The sequence below is a fragment of the Oncorhynchus kisutch genome, linkage group LG20 (assembly GCF_002021735.2).
Source record: "Oncorhynchus kisutch isolate 150728-3 linkage group LG20, Okis_V2, whole genome shotgun sequence".
NCBI classification, from domain to species: domain Eukaryota; kingdom Metazoa; phylum Chordata; class Actinopteri; order Salmoniformes; family Salmonidae; genus Oncorhynchus; species Oncorhynchus kisutch.
The window spans coordinates 18,197,365-18,220,263 of NC_034193.2; the positions used below are offsets into that span (position 1 = coordinate 18,197,365).

Sequence of the window (22,899 nt, forward strand, 5' to 3'; positions counted from 1 at the left end):
AATGCCTAGGGTTATCTGATCAAAAAGGCTTAGTTGGCATTATACTATTTGATACATCAGGACATTGTGTGGACATGCACACTACACAGCGCTAGCTACATTCACTGTTCCAATAGCTGTCCAGAAAGACTGCCAACAGGCAATGACTATCCTCTTTATCTAGCTTGAACAGGTGGACTTTTTGTGTGTCCCTGAATGGATGATTTTGGCGTTAATGCGCATTATCTGGGGAATGGAGGCTCTCGTGGGAGATTCCCTCAATCTCTTGAGAGCGATGGCACACCTGTCTCTTCCTGTCCTTGTACAGGCTATTCGCGATACAGCCCCCAAGAGCCACAGATGTCCTGGTGTCCCTTGAGGCAAAGATGAGGATCATGTCCCTATTGATTTGACACAAGCTGATGTCAACGATACTTTCCCATAACTTTTTCAGACTACAAAGATTGCCAAAATTGCTGTACCAATTTTTGTCTCTATCTCTCCTTTCACAATTACCAATTGCCCCTCCCTTTCCCCACCTGAATGTACAGCCTGTATCTATGAAATTCCATCCCCCATGTAGACCAAAGCTGGTGTAGTCTTCCACTGCTCTTCATCCCACCCAGTCTATCTCACTGTGAGAAGTGGACCTCCCAAGGACACATGAGGAAAACATAGCCAGACAGGGCTGACATTGATCTAAATCGACATCAACGCAACCAGCTCTCTTGGCATCTTTAAAGGCATGTCTCCCCTCTCCTCTCCTCTTCTCTCTTCTCCTACCTCCCTTTGTACATGGTCTCGGCTTAATAGGAGGTCTTCGTTGTTAATCTTGGGCGTTTGTCTTGTTTGTCCCCCTAATCCTTTTGCCCCGTTGAATGGTTGGATGTGTAAACGAATGTGGCAGCTGTGTGGGGGCCCATAGACATCTAACCGGAGGGGGAAATCTCTTGTTCGCTAAAGGTAATGGTAATTCATTAGTGTTGGCATCAAATCAAGCTTGATGAGTCAGCGAGACAGGCTCAGCGCCATCTTCCCTCTCCTGGGGTTTGTTTGGGTCTCCATGGCTCTATGGAGAAACCCCTGTAGGTGCCATTCAGATCAGTCCATTTAGTCTGGCAGGCAGCCCACTGTCTGGACAAAGAAAGCATCTTAACTGTTTCAGACAGGATGAATTCATTGAAAATGTGTGTTGTTTCGGAGTGAGCATTGCTTGGTTGATGCTAACGGCCAATCATAGCTTTTGATTTTAGCCCCCTTTATGTATCCCAACTAGCCAGCAGCCGAGGGCAGAAGTACAAACAAAAACGTAATCGACCAATCGCAGAGTAAGAAAGTATGCCTAGGGTTAACCAGGGTGAAAGTAGAGTTCAACCTTCACTTATAAAGATCATATAATATTGGAACGCCTATTATCCTCTGCTACATTTTTTTTATAGGTATAGCATGCACTCTATTACATAGTTCTCCATTATAGCTCCCCCGTTGCATAGTCCATATTCCTATCCATCTTCCTCTTTTCTTCTCATCTCTCAATCCTTATTTCCTTTCCTCTTCTCACTTCACCCCTTCCTTTCCTCTCCTCTCCCCTCCCAGCTCCCCTTCCTCTCCTCCCCACTGTGAGGAAGCTAAATCAAGACAGATTGCCCGTCCTCAAGCCCTGACAGCAGTGCCGTACTGATCACAGCATCACTTCTCCAGCTCTGCCTACGCTCAGCTTAGTGACAGCCACAATGCTCTGATCTCGACACGAGCCTGACGACTGATGCGCTGAACACAGCGTCCCCTGTGGCCAATCGGGGGAAATACAGAGGGCCGCAGCACTGGCTGTAGCATAGCACCCCATGTGGCCAAATAGATGCACATGGAAGCTGGAAGATAATTAATGACTAAGACAGTAGCTCTTGACTCGTCTGTCTGTATCTGAAAGGGGTCACCAGATAAGTGCAAAGAACTGGGAAACTAAATGTGATCTTAAAACACTGTTCGAACCCTTTAAAAATTAGAGAATACAAAGGAATAACCTGCCGACTGCCTTTTCACAGCCTCCCTATTGCATTAGGCTAGGTTTGGAGCTGAGATGGAGATCATTTGAGTAAAATGTTGTATTTTTCCAGTTCCCAAGGGGAACTGCTTTTATCCTTTGCTATCATGGTCAGTTTAAGTACTGGGATAAAACACTGAAGCTAATATGGGTGACAACAAGATTCAGCACAGGATCTCACTTCTGACACCCAAATGTTGTAAATTGGATACATATTTATCCTGGAATGTCACAGTAAACATTAGCACAGTTTTATACACTAGCCAGCTTGTCATCATTGTCACTGCATTATGAAGATTTACACAAAAAAACAATGAAGGGTTATCTGCTGTCTGATGTATTGCTTGAGGAAAGTGTCGACGTTTTGCCACGGAAAGACTCTGTGCACTAATATATAGCACTGGCACAAAACATATCCATTACTGGACATGATACAATGTTAAATCATAGACATTAATATCATGTATTATTTATCTTAAATATAGAAATGAGAGCTAATGAAAATGAAGACCATGTAATTAACCTCAGAATAATCTAAATCGTATCAGATATACAGTATATTGTGAGAAAATAGTACACCTGATAGCTATTGTTTGCAGAGATCATATCATGTACAAAATCAAATCGTCGTCTATGTTTTATATAATCAAGAATTTTTGTATTTTTATACTTGAAAAGAGGCTTCATAACCACATTTTAGATACATGCATTCTGTAAATGAGTTTCTGAATGTGTGTTTAGTTTTTTTCTTGTCATTGTTTTGGTTCCTGACTAACTACTTAGACCATCGAACACATAGTTACTATAATTTCTTGTCATAGATTTGATTCATGGCAGGATTACAAAGAAATACATGCAGTGAAAGAAAACACCGGAAACTCTTGTTTGGGGAAACGACAGACTCTCCCAATAGAAATAAATGAGGAAGGGTTGTCATCTACTCACAGTAGCATTTCACCCAACTGGCTCGGATAGAGGGAGAGGGGAAGAAAGAAATAGATAGCACATTTCCTCATCCCTCTTTACAAGTACTCACTGACGACTACCCACAACTCTCTTCTTCTATTGTAATTAAAGGTTTCAAAAAAATACTACGTCCAATATGGTTTCATGATGAATGTATGGTTGTTGGAGGTCGTCTGTGGGTGTTATAAATCATGTACATAGACAGAAAATATGTTACCTCTATGGATTTGTATGTGATTTTATTATAATATTTTTTTTTGAGAGGAATGTAATCCAAACAGCATGCACATACTGTACATTCCTGGAATTTGCACGCTGGGATGACGAAAGGTTCTGTTACTTCTGTGAATAACTCTACTGTATAACTCTCAGTGTATGTTAGGTCAAACACGGTACAGGACAATAGATTTTGTATCATGTGCAACAAGGTCGGTCAAGACCCATTTTACTGTCAACGTTCATGTAAAGAAAAAGAGGTTCAAATATTGAAGCGCAACTACTGTTATTCTGAGAGTGATGCTTGCTGTGTGAGATAAGTGTTGTTTGTGAGTACTGAAGAAGAATGGTGAAGTAACATAGTATGAATGTTAAAGACCAACTAACAGTGCACATGCTATGCCAATTCTATGTATTGAAAGAACCGTTGCTGCTTGTTGTGAGAAACTATGGTACTTAACAGACCGCTGCTTTTGTACCTTCCTGTTGTGTTTTTGTGAGAATAAAAGTGATCCTCTTGTACACGAAAGGACTCGATTCAAATTAATTCATTCTCTGTAGAACTCTAAACCCATTTCATGTCTCATGACTTCTGATGTCATAAATAAAGTAGCAGACAATCGCCGTATAAAATATTTATTAGTTCAAACCCAAAATAGTGAAACAAAGAAAAAGGTTATCCACACACTTCTATATTAAAAATATTTTAAATATAGTACAAATCTTGTTCTAAGCTCCGTCCCGAGCTGTTGTAATCCTACTAGCGCTAGGACAAAAGGACAGGTCATCATGCTTTTACACCAGATGCAGTTATTGGGATTGACAGTTTGCAGCCGTCTGAGTACCACAAATAGAATAAGCTATTAATATGACAAACAAATGTAGGGTCTTGTCTAGCTTTTACTAATGGTTATATACACAGTCCCAGTGTTCAATCTGCTTTAAACATGTCCAAAACCTCTAATCAAAATAGTAGAGAATGAGGGTGATTCTCATTGAAATCGTGCCGTTGAACTGTAGTCCATCCATGGCCAAGCCCTTACTCCTTTAGCAGTATGTAGAAAGAGGATGTGTTTACAGGGAAATAGAGTGTGCTTACTGTAGGTGTTTTGTTGGGGATCAGAGAAGTATTAGGAAACAGCACCTCACAATCTAATATACCTGAAGCTGTACTTAGAGAGCAGGCAGTCAACAGTGAGGTTTGTTGTGGGCTGAACCACAGGTAGAACCAATCACCTGCAGTGCTGGGTTAAGTCTAGGGGAGATATTTGAAGTTTGTGTGCACTCTATATCCATGAAATGAAATGAGAGTGATTGTTTGAATGGACCGCGAGTGTGTGTGCTTTCACAGGGAAATATCGGAGGAGACTTGGAGCTTTTGCCCGGGCTTCCACTTGGCGCTGACTCGGGACCCGTCTGTCCGCCTGTACGGCTGGTTCCTCAGGTCTAGCATGAGAGATGATGGATGGCAACAACACTGTGAGACCACAACCTGGAACAGGACTGGTCTAAGCATGCTTTGGTACTGACACCTGCCCACAACCACAAACAGACTGACACAGACAGACCAACACAGACCGACAACTGCACCAAGAGACCGAGAGAAACAGAGATATCCACAGACAGGGAAAGTGCTGCACAGGAGTCATAGACACCTCCAGAGAGAGTGAAAGACAGACCTACACACTTCCGAGGGGATTATGTGGGGCTCTCATCACTGAAGCCAGAGTCGCAGAAGAGGCGAGAGGAGCGCTTGCCAGAGCGAGCCGTGAAGGGCACAGCCTTTAGAGCTGAAAACCCCAGAGAGAGAGATAAAGAAAGAGAGAAGAGGGTGAAGGAGAGACATATGCTCATGGGAATGAGTGGGAACGACATGAAAAAAGGAGTGAAAAAGGGAATGAACGGACAAGGTGAAAGAGTATGAGTAGACGTGGTAGTGGACATTGCATGATGATAGTTATAATGTATTTGTGAAAATGGAGCATGGCGAAAAATTGCAGAAAAATTGTACAGAAAAACAAGCATTATCATACTGTACATTTCTACAAGTGTATACCACAGCTACTGCTTTAGTTTAATTTCAGAATGGTATATTCATTATATTACACATACACAGCAGACATACACTGTATGGGAGACCTTGACCCCTGACCCCACAAGGCCCACCTGTGATGATGTCCTCGATGGCTCCATCCTTGCCCTCCCGGACCAGGGGGATCACCTGCCGCCTCTTCAGCTCTGCTATCAGGTCCATCTGGGGCAGCTTGGGCATCATAGGTACCTGCTGGGGTCAAAGGGCAGCCAAAAGGAGTTGGGGGTCAAAATCAAAATGATACATGTTTTGAGGGTAAACGGAGTAGGTCAACTCTCTTTGTGTTCTATTGCGTGGTTGCTAATGTGTCACCGACTACCTTGTGTGGTATTTCAGGCTTCGCTGATGTCGACGGTGGCCCTGTTCTCCCTTCTCTGGAAAACACATCCTGCTTTTTCCTCTGCTCATTCTCCTGCTCTGCTTGCTGCCGGGACCAGAAAAAGAACATTTATGTTTGGTACACTGTCACATTAGTACAACAGTTACTGTTTTATGTGTAGCAAAGAGCTCAGCACCGTCTACTATGTCGATATATTAACTTACCTTTTTTTTTTTATGTCGGCTATATGAATACATTTAATCAATCAATAAATGTAATTAATCAATGTGGTGTCTAACCTTATAGGCCTTGATGAACCTCACGAAGACAGGGAAGAACATGGAGGGAGGTGTGGTTTTAGGGTTCTCTCCAAAGTACTCCACTGTTGATTCATACACATCCTAACAGGAGAAAAAAATGATCAGACCTTCATTATACTGTACATCATTGTTTTCTGTAGCAGTAGCACTCATGTTATACAAATATTATCACCCTCTCCTAAATTCATTTATTCTAGCGTCATTAAACCATTACTAAGTTAGCCCCATTTAGTAGGCTGTTCATTTTGCCATTTTTTCATTCTACAATATTCTATATTTAGTAAGGAGAATTGACCTGGGCAGTCTTGCCATCTTCTACTACAGAGTCCAGCAGGTCATTGTTGCTGGTGAGGAAATCTTGCAGCACAGGGTTGTCTTCCTGTACGGCAAACTCTTTCCTGGTCACCTCCGTGCCCCTCTCCAGGGCACGCACGTCCTGCAAAATACTATCCAGGGACACCAGAGCCGCCTTGTCCATGAAGTGCAGCTCGCTGTGGAAGGCTTGGAGCTCAGGGTATTTCTCCTGGATGATGCTCACTATGAAGTGCAGCAGAGTCTGTTTCCGGTCTGTGGACTTAGTGTCTAAGAGCTAGATTGAACCAGAGCCATATATTTAGAGGCAACCAATGGAGAAAAGGATACAATGTGAAAAGGTTAGCCTGATCCCAGACCTGTATTTGCTTTATGACAGTGGTAGTCAGAGGTAGTTGGCGAAAGCACATACAGATCTGGGATCAGATAATGAAAATCAAGGGATACAGTACTCCATACAAATTTGAAATAAGATGTGACCCATCCGGATGATGCAGTCTAAAATGGAATCAATTTTGAAGTTAATTGATGATTTGGGTAACTCTGCCTGTCATTAATTATCTTCAGCAATAATTTGAGTTAAGAGGCATACTCCCCAGCTCCACCTTAGTGTTCTAGTCATTCAGTCACTGTGGCTGATTCAGAGAAGGCCTGTCAGAATCGGTTATCTCTGGATCTCTCACTGAGGTGGAGTCTCATTTGAATAATTACTGTAGATAATAAATTTGATGCTGTGCTAAAACGACGTTCTGCTAACCCAAGTGAATTTCTATGGACTTGGGTTGGAGTACCAGAGCAATGTGCCTTGTCGTGGGAAAAGGAACACAAAATGAGCCTCTAAGATTTGGTTGATAAATACAGTATGTCTGCTTGAAGTCTTTCCCACCAAGTCGAGACTCTGCAGGCGGAACCCGTAGGCTGCTCCTCTCTTGCTGCTGTTCATGTAGTTTCCAAAGGCTAGGATGATCTTAGGGACAGAAGAGGCATACCAAACTGACACACCAATGCTGTGTAACCATACAAAACTAACCAATTGAACACAAACCATCCTTGCAGTATATCAAAAGTCTCCTACAGTACCTCAAGGATCTTCTTCAGCTTGCTAGAGGACTTGATTGACATTGAGGCGGCGATAATTGCGTTGAGTTGCTATTGGAGAGATGGGAACGTACATTATTATGGTGAAGCTTTGCGCATCCAACTACTGTCCATTACAAAAACATTGAAATAACATTGAAACCATTTTGAAACAACATTGTTTTTAGTGTTTTCTACTGACCGGCTGGATGAGCTGGATGCTCTCGGGGAAGTTGCCCATGAAGGTGAGTGTGCTGATGCGCTGGGCTAGCCGTGGGATCTTGCCAAAGCGCACCATAAAGCGGTCCTCCTCGGGGAGCTCGTCCAGGGGCCTCCCGTCTCGCTCGTAGTTCTGGATGAGCTTGACTTCGTACTCTGAGGGGATGAAACGCTCCAGCAGCTCCAGGAAGTCCAGGCTCAGAGCTTCCTGGTTATACCTGTGTGTGTGTGGGTGGGTGGGAGGGGGGGGGTCAAGGGTTATGTACAACAGTGGAGGTTTCTCAGAGAAGGAAGGGGAGGACCATCCTCCTCATTGACTTTCAGAAGGGGGAAAAAAAAGGGAAAACGTTAAAAAAATAGATAAAACTAAACTAAATATATTCACCAAATAATTGATTAAAACACATTGTTTAGCAATGAAGGTCTACATTAGCCTCAACAGCACTCTGTAGGGTATCACCATGGTGTAGCCGGAGGACAGCTAGCTTCCGTCCTCCTCTGGGTACATTGATTTCAATACAAAACCTAGGAGGCTTAGGATTCTGTTTATGCGTGATCAGGGGTGGATTCATTCCGCCAATTTATGTTCAAAATGTTTCCTACACGGAACAAAACGGGGATAAACATATCTGAATTTGTCCAATAGAAACTTTTGTTTGCAACTGTTGGACTAATGACTACATCCTATATCAGCTAAATGCAGACAGGAGTGTGCAAGACGGTATTGAATGTATCACTGTCTGTCCATGTGTCACTGTCTTGTCTCCTCAAATGTTTCTCTCTGCATCTACGTTGTAAACTTTCATTCATTGGCTAGGTTGTAGCAACCTCATGATGGTTATAGGGAAAATTAGAGTATCATGTAATAGCCTAAACCTATAGTTGTTACATTGAACTGGGTGAATGGAATATGAATGACAGTCATCCAATATGCTCTAATAGAAATAAGGCCATGCTCACGAAGAAAAAAAAATGTCCTCCCTCATCTTTAACAACACTGACCACCACTGATGTACAACTACTACTTACTACAGAGACTGTTCATATTCTGAGATTACTGTATACTGACAACAGAAGTGAGTTATGAGTGTAATGAGTCTTCACACATTTCACATTGGTTATAAGTTGATCAGTTACTATCAAATGCTTAGTAAAACCATAGACAACCATATGTTTCTCTCTTTGTGTGTACACAGTCACAATACAAAAAGTACTACATATCACATTTGGTCATCCAGAGCGACTTACAGTCAGGGCATACAACCAACCCTCTTACTATATCTACTCTTATGCACAAATTACGTGGTATTTTTCTTATAACAACTTGATAACAGACACATACGTCTCTATAGCGGTGCAGATGTCCGAGGTGGCCATGCCTCCCTTACGCAGGGTGATGGCCAGGTTCTTGGCCCTGTTGGACTCCAGTAGGGACACTTTGCTGTGGATCTTCTGGGCCACCTTCGCTCTCAGAGTCCCCACGTCAGCCGGGGCTGTCTGGGCCTTGGTCTTAAACTGCTCCTCAAAGGCGTCCATGTTCAACTCCTAGGACATGGAGGGGAGAGGTGGATAACTAATTCATGAGCTTTTGGTAATGGCCAAACTCAGTGAGAACAATTTACAGTTAAACATCAGCGAGACTGGCCGTTGATACCGCAGGCTATTTTGTCATGTGGCGGGAGACAGATCAGATAGCGACAGAGAGAACTACATAGGATTTCAGGATTACAGAAGAAAGAGAAACTAGAGAGCGGCTGAAACAGAGAGGAAGAGGGATTGGGAAGACTGGAATGAGTAGAAACAGAAACAGCAGCTGCAGACAGATGAGGACATATTGAGTTGGACAAGAATACAGATTGTAAGAAGATAGCTAGCAGGGTACTGGGGTCTCACCCCCAAAACGTTCTCATCATCCAGCTCATTGAAGATGGTTCCAGCCACCTGGTTGGGTTTGAGGGCCTGCCAGTTGAATGAAGGCATACGGTACTTAGTCTGAATGGCCTTCTTGTTTCTGTTACCTGTCCAGAAGAGGGACACATTAGTTTTGGTGGGGATCAATGAAGTGAACGTTTCGTCTTTAGAGCCACGACTGACAGAACTATCTTGACCTATATCGCGTGTTAGCTTACCAGTGTGTCCATCATGCTTACCCCCAAATGGTGGGGCCATTCCAATGCTTGGAGGTGGTGGGGGGATGGCTATACCACGTCCTGGAAGAGGGGGGGGCAGAGGTGGTGGTGCCGTCGAGCATGGAGGAGGAGGAGGAGGAGGTGGAGGAGGAGGAGGAGGAGGAGGAGGAGGAGGAGGAGGAGCTTGTGCCGTGACCTCTGTTGCACCAGGTAATGGAGGAGCAGGGGGTGGGGGCGGGACTAAAGATGTGGGAGGGACCACAGGGCCATCGACAGTCGTGATTTGTTCTGTGGAAGCAGGGAAATTTCAAAAAAGGTAACATTTTTGGTGATGAATTTGATTCCATAAACCAAAATAAATGTATATTTCTGACATGGTTTCTGAGCCCATGTGTGTGGCTTGCAGCCCACCTGTTTCAGCATGGATGGAAACAGGAAGGATGAAAGGGACGACATGGAGGTCCAGGTGTCCCGAGGACGAGCGCTCCATTCGAATCAGCTGCTGGTCCACAAGCCCCTGAACTTTCTCCTCCAGCTCCGCCAAGGCCTGGGCCGAACGATCTCTATCCCTCTGCCTCTCTCTTTCCCTCTCTCGTTCTATCTCTCTCTCTATCTCCCTCTGTTGTAGAATGGTCACTTGGGAACAGGACTCCCGCAGACTCTCCTGTTACACAGACACACATGTCCATGTATTAGCCCTCTGAGCTACAGCCTAGGCATTAGCTCAGAAACTAACGCAAGTCTTCTTTGTGAATGTCATGGATGTCATGGACTGTAGTTGATACTGTTGCAAAGCTAACTAAAAAGCAGCATTCCCCAAGTGAGGAAAAGATCATGATTATTAGAAAGCAAATTATGGACTCCTCATTAAATCTGCGTAGTCCTTCAAAGCTCAGTTGTCCTGAGTCTGCACAACTCTGCCAGGATCAAGAGAGACACTCAAGTGTTTTAGTATTATATCTCTTGACACAATGATGAAAATAATCATGGCCTCTAAACCTTCAAGCTGCATACTGGACCCTATTCCAACTAAACTACTGAAAGAGCTGCTTCCTGTGCTTGGCCCTCCTATGTTGAACATAATAAACGGCTCTCTATCCACCGGATGTGTACCAAACTCACTAAAAGTGGCAGTAATAAAGCCTCTCTTGAAAAAGCCAAACATTGACCCAGAAAATATGAAAAACTATCGGCCTATATCGAATCTTCCATTCCTCTCAAAAATGTGAGAAAAAGCTGTAACTCACTGCCTTCCTGAAGATAAACAATGTATACAAAATGCTTCAGTCTGGTTTTAGACCCCATCATAGCACTGAGACAGCACTTGTGAAGGTGGTAAATTACCTTTTAATGGCATCAGACCGAAGCTCTGCATCTGTCCTCGTGCTCCTAGACCTTAGTGCTGCTTTTGATACCATCGATCACCACATTCTTTTGGAGAAACTGGAAACCCAAATTGGTCTACACGGACAAGTTCTGGCCTGGTTTAGATCTTATCTGTCGGAAAGATATCAGTTTGTCTCTGTGAATGGTTTGTCCTCTGACAAATCAACTGTAAATTTCGGTGTTCCTCAAGGTTCCGTTTTAGGACAGCTATTGTTTTCACTATATATTTTACCTCTTGGGGATGTCATTCGAAAACATAATGTTAACTTTCACTGCTATGTGGATGACACACAGCTGTACATTTCAATGAAACATGGTGAAAATTGCCCAAAATTGCCCTCGCTAGAAGCCTGTGTTTCAGACATAAGGAAGTGGATGGCTGCAAACGTTCTACTTTTAAACTCGACCAAAACAGAAATGCTTGTTCTAAGTCCCAAGAAACAAAGAGATCTTCTGTTGAATCTGACAATTAATCTTAATGGTTGTTCAGTCGTCTCACATAAAACTGTGAAGGACCGCGGCGTTACTCTGGACCCTGATCTCTCTTTTGACGAACATATCAAGACTGTTTCAAGGACAGCTTATTTCCATCTACGTAACATTGCAAAAATCTGAAACTTTCTGTCCAAAAATTATGCAGAAAAATTAATCCATGCTTTTGTCACTTCTAGGTTAGACTACTGCAATGCTCTACTTTCCGGCTACCCGGATAAAGCACTAAATAAACTTCAGTTAGTGCTAAATACGGCTGCTAGAATCCTGACTAGAACCAAAAAATGTGATCATATTACTCCTGTGCTAGCCTCCCTACACTGGCTTCCTGTTAAGACAAGGGCTGATTTCAAGGTTTTACTGCTAACCTACAAAGCATTACATGGGCTTGCTCCTACCTATCGCTCTGATTTGGTCCTGCCGTACATACCTACACGTACGCTACGGTCACAAGACGCAGGCCACCTAATTGTCCCTAGAATTTCTAAGCAAACAGCTGGAGGCAGGGCTTTCTCCTATAGAGCTCCATTTTTATGGAATGGTCTGCCTACCCATGTCAGAGACCCAGACTCGGTCTCAAACTTTAAGTCTTTACTGAAGACTCATCTCTTCAGTGGGTCATATGATTGAGTGTAGTCTGGCCCAGGAGTGTGAAGGTGAACGGAAAGGCTCTGGAGCAACGAACTGCCCTTGCTGTCACTGCCTGGCCGGTTCCCCTCTTTCCCCTGGGATTCTCTGCCTCTAACCCTATTGCAGGGGCTGAGTCACTGGCTTACTGGTGCTCTTTCATGCCGTCCCTAGGAGGGGTGCATCACTTGTGTGGGTTGAGTCACTGATGTGATCTTCCTGTCTGGGTTGGCGCCCCCCCCTTGGGTTGTGCCGTGGCGGAGATCTTTGTGGGCTATACTCGGCCTTGTCTCAGGATGGTAGGTTGGTGGTTGAAGATATCCCTCTAGTGGTGAGGGGGCTGTGCTTTGGCAAAGTGGGTGGGGTTATATCCTTCCTGTTTGGCCCTGTCCGGGGGTATCATCGGATGGGGCCACAGTGTCTCGTGACCCCTCCTGTCTCAGCCTCCAGTATTTATGCTGCAGTAGTTTATGTGTCGGGGGGCTACGGTCAGTTTGTTATATATGGAGTACTTCTCCTGTCTTATCCGGTGTCCTGTGTGAATTTAAGTATGCTCTCTCTAATTCTCTCTTTCTTTCTTTCTGTCTTTCTTTCTTTCTCTCGGAGGACCTGAGCCCTAGGACCATGCCTCAGGACTACCTGGCATGATGACTCCTTGCTGTCCCCAGTCCACCTGGCCGTGCTGCTGCTCCAGTTTCAACTGTTCTGCCTGCGGCTATGGAATCCTGACCTGTTCACCAGGCATGCTACCTGTTCCAGACCTGCTGTTTTCAACTCTCTAGAGACAGCATGAGTGGTAGAGATACTTTTAATGATCGGCTAAGAAAAGCCAACTGACATTTACTCCTGAGGTGCTGACTTGCTGCACCCTCGACAACTACTGTGATTATTATTATTTGACCATGCTGGTCATTTATGAACATTTGAACATCATGGCCATGTTCTGTTATAATCTCCACCCGGCACAGCCAGAAGAGGACTGGCCACCCCTCATAGCCTGGTTCCTCTCTAGGTTTCTTCCTAGGTTTGGGCCTTTCTAGGGAGTTTTTCCTGGCCACCGTGCTTCTACACCTGCATTGCTTGCTGTTTGGGGTTTTAGGCTGGGTTTCTGTACAGCACTTTGAGATATCAGCTGATGTACGAAGGGCTATATAAATCAATTTGATTTGATTAGTTAGATGATACCTTTAGGAGCTCAACCTCTTTGGTGGTCTGGATGAGATGTTTCTCCAACTCTGACACTGTCTCCAACGCCTCCCTCTCACTCTCTTGCAATCTGCTGCTTATCTATAACACACACACACACACACGCATTTATAAAGAGTTGTACAGATGGGTAAAAAAACACAGTACATACAATCTTCTTATTATGAACCTTCAAACACAATGTCATTCAAACACAACAAAAGCATGAACAAGTTCGCCCAGGTGCAACACATAAATATAAAGTTGACATAGCGGATGTGTGCTCTTGTACACATTCTTGTTTGTACACAATGGCCACATGATCACCTGTGCATTGTGGTCCTGCAGCTCCTCCATGTGCTCCAACAGGGCGTTCTTGGTCTCCGCATCCTCCAGCAGAGCCCCCACATCAAACACGTTGTCCAGGTAGGCCTGGATCTGCACCAGCAGCCTGTCACTCTCCGTGAACTTTAACCTCTGCACATGACAGAGGAACACAGACACACATATACATAGACAAACACAGAGATACATTACTATGTAATTATGTGTTCACACATGCACCATTTGTTAACCTTCAAATCTTGTCTCCCATGACAACAGAAACATAAAACAACAGAATGATGTGTCTTTTGGTTTTTGGTTCTGATAAGGAAAGACAGTTGTACTAATGCAATCTCATAAGGTATTCATGAGGTATTATAAGGTATTATAAGACACATTATTCACAAATCAGTGAGTAAATTTTGATATTCTCTGAAAACATCTGACCATAATTCACGGTAAAAGTCTACACCTGTTGTAATTCAGCCGGCGCATGTAACAAATACAATTTGATTTGACGTATCAGTGGTAAGGGGCAACTTCTCTCCGTGATTCAGTATCACTCACCTGGAGGTAGTCATCCAGGCCATGGTGGCTAAACTCATACTGCAAATGGACCCTGAAGTTCATGTTCTCAACGGAGTGGACCATGATGTTGATGAACTGCATGCACGCCACCTGGTGGACATAAACAGTAGGAGACGGCGTGGTACACTCTCCCCCCTCCTCTTGTAGGCCCGCAGACCAATTTCACAACAAATATATATATAAATTAGGAACTCAGTCGGGGTCTCAACTTACTGTTGATAATAATAGAATATAGAATAGAATTTCAAAATGTCCGCTAAATGTTTTTAGATTGGTAAGTTAGTCTAGCGGCGAGCTATCCATATTTATAGTAAACATGGTCAAACTGGGGCCCATTGATCATCAGTTATCATGTTAAAAATGGCAAACATTTTCCTCCATCTTACAGCAAAATATGTAGAATGGCAAGAAATGTGTTGTAAAACTGCACATTTTTCTCTCCGCCTAATGGCAAAATACGCAGAGCAGACCCGTGATGCGGGCCCTCATGATGGATTCCATTTTTTTTGTGGCCCCCACCCCCATCAGCATTTTTTCTTCTGTGCATCAGAGAAGGAGATGGACCTAATAAATATGAATTGTGCAATTCGGAGTTACACTCACCATGAAGTCAATGTTGCTGTCTTCATTGGAGAAATACTCCATGAGCTTCTCGAATCGGCTCCTCTCTCCACATACCTTATGAACGACATGGATTGAAAGGGGAAAAGGTTCTCCACTATGCACATAATTCTGCACTGCAACACCACAAATATACACAGGGTGGCAGTGTATCCTTAAATACAGCTTCCTGTACCCCACGCAACCCATATTTCACTTTGTATGCTTTTCTCCCGTCCTCTCTACCCCAGGCTATCGCAAATTACTTCTAAAAGGGAATTTAACTTACTTCAATAATGAAAGCTATAATATCAGCATCACTCTGCCATACAAAGGTGGGTTCAGAACACTCTCATAAGCAGTAAAATGCATCAGTTAGACTGTTCTATCCTGTGATATCCAATAGCTGTTTTGAACATGCAGTGATATGTCTTTAAGGGTTAAAGCGCCTCCCCCCAGCCCACTCATGTCCACTAAATAATACAAGCCTGCTCTTCAACCTGCCAGCCTGTACCCAAACAATGCCCACGCTCTGCCACTGTGGGCAACAGGAGCCAGCCTGGTACTCCGTCTTTCCGCCACCACTTCTACACTCCTCCACCATGTGCTATCTATCATCTCTCCCTCCCTCCCTCCCTCCATCTATCTCTCACCCACACGGTTTGTCTGTGCGATAACAAAATGACTGTCACTTCTGATGCCAGAACTGCAGCTGATGCAAGGTCACTACTCTAAGCTATTGCTTAAGCAGTGTGTGTTATTGGGATATGAGAAGGCGAGAGCTCTGGATACTACAGTTATGGACTTTTATCAGGCTCATTTGAAAGTGTTGAAAGGTCAATCAATATGTCACAACTTTGTGAGCATTGTTTGAGCGATGCCTATCGCTGAGTGGCACATTATAGGGTTTTAAATAGATGGACTGTAAGCAGTGACGACCCATCATTCAGGGGAGGCGGAGCAGTAGCTGTTGCCTGCTTTGAATGTTATTTTGGCGTTAATTCGTGTCACATATCAGTTTGCAAACAATGTAAAAACACATTTGTTGAGTGAATAAAGCCGCATACAAACATTGTATTAAGGCAGCTCCAAAATGCAGGTGTTTCAGTCTGTAGTGGAGGGGCAGTCAATGGAAAATACAGAGCGTGTGCGTTGATTGGCTCGGTGTTCTGCCACTCAAGGGGAAACTACGTCACTGCAGAAGCTAGGCAGTTCAATCCCCCTTGGGTGTTGCCATAGATTTACATTGGAAGTGCCCATCCAAGAAGGCTCAAGGTCATTGGCCACAGATAAAATGGCTTCAAATCACGTTATATCTACCATGGCTTTGATTGGACTGATCTTGTCAACGTCATACTTTCACAATCTTAGCTAGCAAGCTAGACAAGCAGTCATCGTCATGAATCAAGTCGACAATCTACTGGCAAATCCTTTTCAAACCTTGTCATATAAAGAGAAATGATAGATAAAGCGTATCGGTGCTCATCGGCCATTGGACACAAACACTACACAACAAGTCGGAATTGCAAATTCAATAATGAGTGGATTGAAAGGAATCAGTGAATAACTGCAAGCGTTGCAAAGCAATCACTATTTTGCTTCCCCTACCTGCTATTCGGTGGAGAGGGTCTGTGGCCCACGTCTGGGTTTAAGGATTTAAAACATCTGTCTGAGAGGGTCTCTTTTCCAAGTTTAAAAGGATAAACATTGTCCATGGGCCAGAAAAGGTTGAAGACATTGGCCATGCTGTCAATGCAGCATGATGTCTTCCATGTTCAAAACAACTGGCAACTTGGAACTGGGAAATCTCAGACTTCAGAGAGTTCAAGACAAGTGGAAAATACGTTCTGAACGGTCATCCAACTTGGAACTCTTTCTAGAGCTCCAACCTGAAGATGTTGGATGTCATGATTCGGCCTTGTTTTTTCAGAGTTCCCAGTTGTCTTGAAAGCACCATAAATCTAGAGAATGCCAGACTTTGATAAGACATTTTTATGACAAAATGTGCCCACAAGAAGAACCGCCGCGTCGCCTTCCTGTTCAAGTGAGCACAGCACCACCACAACGAGTCCAAAAATGTAATGTATACTGCTGCATAAATGATGTAATATGCCAGGGAGATATGTATACTGTAGCTAAGAAAGTAATACTATATTGTGTAGTAAGCTGTTCGTAGCCCATGTGCCTCACCTTAATAATTTGGTACCTTTCCCCCTCAGCCTACTGTTCTGAATTGCTGGTGCACATGTAGCCTATAGCCTGTTTTAGAGAAATGTCATCATCGAATATTGTAAGACCTTTCTTTGTCTGCTTATATGCCCCCTTTATTTATCCTACGGTTCTGACTTGGTATACAGGGAGAACACTGTAAGAACGGTTAATGTCCTGAATTCTGTCGCTTTACTTTTCAAAAGTGCTGAACAAATAGTTATATTGACTACGTCCATCTTAGCTCGCTCATTAATGTCTTAATCGAAATTACGGATGGCCTCTTATCCGCTCATCCATCCCTTATGCCATAGTTTGTACAGCTCAATTATTATAGGCATATTGCTTATATACGTCTACCTTATTAGTATTTTATTCATAATTTTAGGCAATGTTGGAATGATTTCATTGTTTTGCTTACTTTGTGTATTATAATTAGCTCGTGTGTTTTCCTTCACGAGGAGGGGATATTATATAATGTTATTGGGTCTGTAACCATGCTTCCTGTTCAAATATTTGTTTTCAACAAAAAGTTCAGTAATAGACCCTTGTAATTCCAGTTGATATTGCGAGGGTTGTTTTGTTTGTTTGTTTGTTTCCCCATAGGCCTAACAAAATACTTCAAATTGTAACCTCTCTCTGTAACGTGCGTTGTTTGAAGGAGACCAAGGTGCAGCGTAATTTGTGGTCTTCATATTTATTCAATGAAAACCAGCAAAAAAATAACATAGTGAAACCAAAACTAACGTACCGTTCCGTAGGCTACAAGAGCTGTACAAAAACAAGATCCCACAACATGGGTGGGAAAAAGGCTACCTAAGTATGATTCCCAATCAGAGAGAACGATAGACAGCTGCCTCTGATTGGGAACCACACTCGGCCAAACACAAAGAAATACAAAACATAGAATGCCCACACCACATCTCACCCTGACCTCACCAAATAGAGAAATAAAATGGCTCTCTAACGTCAGGGGCGTGACACTCGCTGGAGGCTCCGGACTGGGGACCGTCGCTGGAGGCTCCGGACTGGGGACAATCGCTGGAGGCTCCGGACTGGAGACTGTTGCTGGAGGCTCCAGACAGCGGATCAACGCTGGAGGCTTTGTGCCATGGATCATCACTGGAGGCTTTGTGCCATGGATCATCACTGTAGGTTTCTTGCCATGGATCATCACTGGAGGCTTCGGACCATGGATCATCACTGGAGGCTTCCCACGTGGAGCCGGAACAGGTCTCACCGGACTGAGGAGACGTTCTAGAAGCCTGGTGTGTGGAGCTGCCACAGGGCTTACCAGGCTGGGGAGACATACTAGAGGCCTGGTACGTGGAATCGGAACAGGTCTCACCGGACTGGGGAGATGCACTGGAAGCCTGGTGCGTGGAGCAGGCACCGGATACACTGGGCCGTGGAGGCGCACTGGAGGTCTCGAGCATAGGGCTGGCTCAAACCGTCCTGGCTGGATGCCCACTTCCGCCCGGCAAAAAAGTCAGCTGTCTGCTATTGTTTTTAAAAATGCAGTAAATGAGGCTGAATGAACTGTTTCGCTGCCAGACAAGGCTCCGCTGATAGCCAGGTGTAGCGGTGGTAAGGATTCACTCCATTGTGCTGTAAAGAAAGCTCTGCTGTTGGGACAGCTTTATGTAGGCCCTAACAGTTTGTCACCATTACGGTGCAATTCATGTATTGTTTAGTATTGTGTTGTGTTGTTTTGTGTTGTGTAGTGGCTTTGCTGCCATGCATCCAAAAACAAGTTTTTGAATTTCCCCCACCTAGATTTACATGCTAAAATCGCCACTGACTGTAAATAATCCAATGCTGATATATCATGTGTTCTGATACTTCCACATGCCGCCAGACATGTGTCAGAGAAAACGAGTGAATGTCAGACATTTTGATAGAACACTTTTTGCTACTGAAAAAGTTGTCTGCTCTGGTCAATGTCCATGTAATTAACCGCTCTAGGGAGAGGTTTCTCATAACTACTGGACTGGGATAATTATACCAATGAGGACTTCAAAGACAAAACTGACCACAGATCAGTGCTCAGGGGCAACTATCCGTAAATACCACAGGTTGCAGTAGGGCATCTCATGCTAAGACCTGGCTTCTCTGTCTTTTCCCATTGCTAATAATACCCAGGTCTACATCCAATGTCTGGCTAGCCCTATCCACAGGGGTCTTCCTCTGTTGGCAACAGTTGCTCCCTTGACAGACAGTGGGGAGAAGTCTAAGGAAAGGTTTAGCTGTCACGTTGCCAACAACTGTTAAGAATTTTTGTGCCCCCACCCCCTCCGGCACCTTCACCCCCTCCTGCTTATAGTGGACAACTGTCATGACAGCTGCCAGGGGGGTCATTGGGTGATATCTTTGGATGGGGTTTGAATAGGTTGATTTGGCATGTGCAGTGCTCACAAGGAAATCAAGACGACTGATGGCCACATCCTGACTTTTTCAGATCTCTGCATGTAAGTCATGTAAGCTTTGTATAAATTGTGTGTTGTTGTCAATGGGAGATTTGGGAAACTGGGAGCCTCTATGACCCGCAAACTCAACTCTGGACCTCAAAGTCCGTTCCACTGCATTTTTTCATTGTTCCCCTCTAATCAGGGACTGATTTAGACAGGTGGGTGCAATTAATTGTCAGGTAGAACCAAAAACCAGCAGGCTCCGGACCTCGTAGGGTAAGAGTTGAATACTTCTGCTGCATGACGTGCAATATGATGATGGGAGACTTCAGAGGGGTGTGGGGGATTGACAGGAAGTGTTGGTGAAAAGACTGTCTTCATGGATACCCCTCTTACCTCTTTGAAGTTGTCAAAAGCGGAGAGGATGATGTCATGACCGCCCCTCACTAGACATACAGCAGCCAGCAGCTCCAGTACTAGAGCTTTGGTCCTGAGGGGTACAAGTGTACATTACACACACACGCACACACAGGCACACACACGCACACACGCACGTACATACACACGCACGTACATACACACACTAATAACACTGGTCCTCACCTGGGGTTCCTGTTGTTGAGGCTGAGGGTGATCTCGTTCACACAACACGGGTGTGTCATCACCAGGTTAAACCCAGACTAAAACACACACGTACACACAGTTGTCAGTCATCGCCACCTTCAGTCGTATTTCACACAATGCAGTGTGGACAAGATCCATACCGACGCAAAGCCTGGCAATTGTCGCTTTTTTTTGATGGACAGTGAATTTACAGCGTAGGAGGGAGACAAAGTTATTGGTGTGTAAAACTACCAAGCCATGACGCTGAAATAAATGTTACTTGTCCTAGCTAATGCTATTGAGTCACTCTGTTTTAAAAGTAGAGATGCAGGTGGATGGGCCTGCCTGGCTAAGTGTTATAGGTTGAATTGTACCTGGTAGTTCATGATTGCACGGAGGCACATGATACAGAGGTGAACGTCGTCTTTCTGACTGACGAGGCGTGAGTTCCTCATCGCTTTCCTGCTGTGGAGAGCGTTGAATCTGCCCGGTGAGAAACGTAGCTGTTATTGACATGTTATTACTAATGCATAATGCTGCATTAGTAATAACATGAGGTTATTGCGTAACAAGAGGTTATTACATAAAGAGGTTATTACGTAAAGAGGTTATTACATAGCATCATAGTTGTAGTGACACGCCTCCATCAAAGCCCTCGCAGTTTGAACAACTATAAAATCCCAACCCTATGTGTAATTTGTGCACGTGCATATATTTCAAAACTCAGAAGAGATGAAATTAGCCCTGTGCCCCACAACGTCATGTGTTTTAAGGCTGAATGGGACTCATTTTTGTCTAAGATGATGCAATCAAAGAAGGACAGAATGAAGCTTTCATTGCCACATCCACATGTCAATAGTCATGCTAATAATCACTTTGAAATATTTTGGTTAAATGACATCTGAGTGATTGAAAGGAGGGGAAAAAATATATATAATAGACACCAGTGAAAGAGGGACAAAATGTTTTGGGAGAAACAGAGGAAAAAACAGGTAGAAAGAGAAGAGGACAGAGGCGATAAACGAGATACGTTCTCACACACCCCTCTTGGATGCATCAATGACAGGCAGGCAGGGCCCCAACATGAACCCTCTCAGATGCCTGTTGGTCGGTGGAAGGTCTGAGGGTTTTGCCCTGGGCAGACATTGCTCACATTCCCGTCTGCGCCATATTTACAACATAGATGAGAATGTTGAGAGGGAGGAAGGCTGCTTCCAACGTTTACCCAACGTTACCAACGTTACCAAACAGTTGGTGTGACAGGAACGAGGCTCCTCCAGATGAAAAAGAGTACAGAGGATAGAGGTGTGTGTGTGTGTGTGTGTGTGTGTGTGTGTGTGTGTGTGTGTGTGTGTGTGTGTGTGTGTGTGTGTGTGTGTGTGTGTGTGTGTGTGTGTGTGTGTGTGTGTGTGTGTGTGTGTGTGCGTGCACATCTGTCTCCTGGCCGTACCCTTGTGAGAATCTTGGTACGGCTGCTATTGCTTACCACGTACTGTTGCCTAACCTGTAGCGTCAAGGTGGACTCGTCTGTCCCAAGCTTTCATACACACACATACACATGTACACACACATGTAAACAGACAGACGAGTCCACCTTGACGCTACAGGTTAGGCAACAGTACGTGGTAAGCAATACCAGCCGTACCAAGATTCTCACAAGGGTACGGCCAACCAGAAACGTTCCGAGACATTTTGAGAACATTTTCATGCAGATCACACTCGTTCCGGGTTATTCGAAACACATTTATATTACACAAGAAGGAACATTGTCCCAGGTTTGATTTGTCCCATGGCAAGGAATGTCATTGAACCATGCTATAATGTAATTTTCTTCAAAGTGTATCAGGTTGTCAATCCCCATGGACCACTTGTTTTCATTAAACATTTCAACAGGGACACCACCCTATAATTTGAATGAGATGTAATATATCTATAGGATGATTACAACACAGTCCACAGTAGCGTGAAATGGATGGTGGGACAGAGAAACAGAGATATACAGAAAGTGGACCATATCCCCTGAATCTGATCCAATGAATCTGTCAGACCTCTTTTATATCTCATGATACTGTAATGTTGTTATAAAAGTGTGTGTGTGTGTGTGTCACCCTGACACCCGCTGCGTTGATCTAACCATGCAGTAACGTCAATCACAGACATCCACAGAGATCAATCTACAGACACATCAACTCCCATGGGGGTTAGGGGCAGTGTGCACGTTGTGTGTGTGTGTGTGTGTGTGTGTGTGTGTGTGTGTGTGTGTCACAGTGTGTGTGTCACAGTGTGTGTCTGTGTATGGGTACCGGAGGACTGGGAGTCATGGTTCTTTCCTTACAAGTAACACCCATGAATCCAGGGTGCAAGAACTACAAGTGTAGTCCAGCCTCAGTCCCATCCAACAGACAGATTGTATGCGTTCATTGTGGCACCGTACTTCTCTCCAGTTCCTGGTGACACTCACCTCACAGTAAGGGAACGAGCAGCTTTAGAAGCACTATGGATTGGAGAGTTACCGGCACTCCTCGTCAAGTCCTCCACAGATTTGTCCGGTGTGGCTGTCCCGTTGTCCAAACTGTCCATGTCATAGCTGAGGGTCCAAAGTACAGGTGTGGGATCTTAATTTGATAACTTTTTTGTTGCTGAGAATTTTCCTGCACAGCACGATATGCAGATTAACTTTGTGATTTACATACGTGCTTCTACACCTGCATTGCTTGCTGTTTGGGGTTTTAGTCTGGGTTTCTGTACAGCACTTTGAGATATCAGCTGATGTACGAAGGGCTATATAAATACATTTGATTTGAT

General features: G+C 44.2%; 1 protein-coding gene across 6 annotated transcripts in view; it reads right to left on the reverse strand.

The window, feature by feature from the left end:
• Positions 1-3,831: 3,831 nt before the first annotated feature.
• LOC109866047 (formin-like protein 1) overlaps positions 3,832-22,899 on the reverse strand; it is a 51,165-nt gene continuing 32,097 nt past the window's right edge. The window contains exons 6-26 of one of the 6 annotated variants that reach the window (XM_031799730.1): positions 22,556-22,681; positions 20,469-20,577; positions 20,095-20,171; positions 19,888-19,981; positions 14,879-14,953; positions 14,255-14,365; positions 13,691-13,840; positions 13,364-13,465; positions 10,085-10,337; positions 9,674-9,961; positions 9,438-9,562; positions 8,887-9,089; positions 7,528-7,762; positions 7,329-7,397; positions 7,135-7,215; positions 6,232-6,525; positions 5,916-6,017; positions 5,617-5,721; positions 5,372-5,489; positions 4,885-4,995; positions 3,832-4,651 (exon numbers count right to left, since the gene is read on the reverse strand). In XM_031799730.1, the coding sequence (XP_031655590.1) occupies positions 4,904-4,995; positions 5,372-5,489; positions 5,617-5,721; positions 5,916-6,017; positions 6,232-6,525; positions 7,135-7,215; positions 7,329-7,397; positions 7,528-7,762; positions 8,887-9,089; positions 9,438-9,562; positions 9,674-9,961; positions 10,085-10,337; positions 13,364-13,465; positions 13,691-13,840; positions 14,255-14,365; positions 14,879-14,953; positions 19,888-19,981; positions 20,095-20,171; positions 20,469-20,577; positions 22,556-22,681 (2,809 nt within the window). In that variant the 3' untranslated portion in view covers positions 3,832-4,651; positions 4,885-4,903. Of the gene's footprint in view, positions 4,652-4,884; positions 4,996-5,371; positions 5,490-5,616; positions 5,722-5,915; positions 6,018-6,231; positions 6,526-7,107; positions 7,216-7,328; positions 7,398-7,527; positions 7,763-8,886; positions 9,090-9,437; positions 9,563-9,673; positions 9,962-10,084; positions 10,338-13,363; positions 13,466-13,690; positions 13,841-14,254; positions 14,366-14,878; positions 14,954-19,887; positions 19,982-20,094; positions 20,172-20,468; positions 20,578-22,555; positions 22,682-22,899 lie in introns of all 6 variants that reach the window. The other 5 variants (XM_031799727.1, XM_031799725.1, XM_031799728.1 and 2 more) reach the window with 5 other exon arrangements.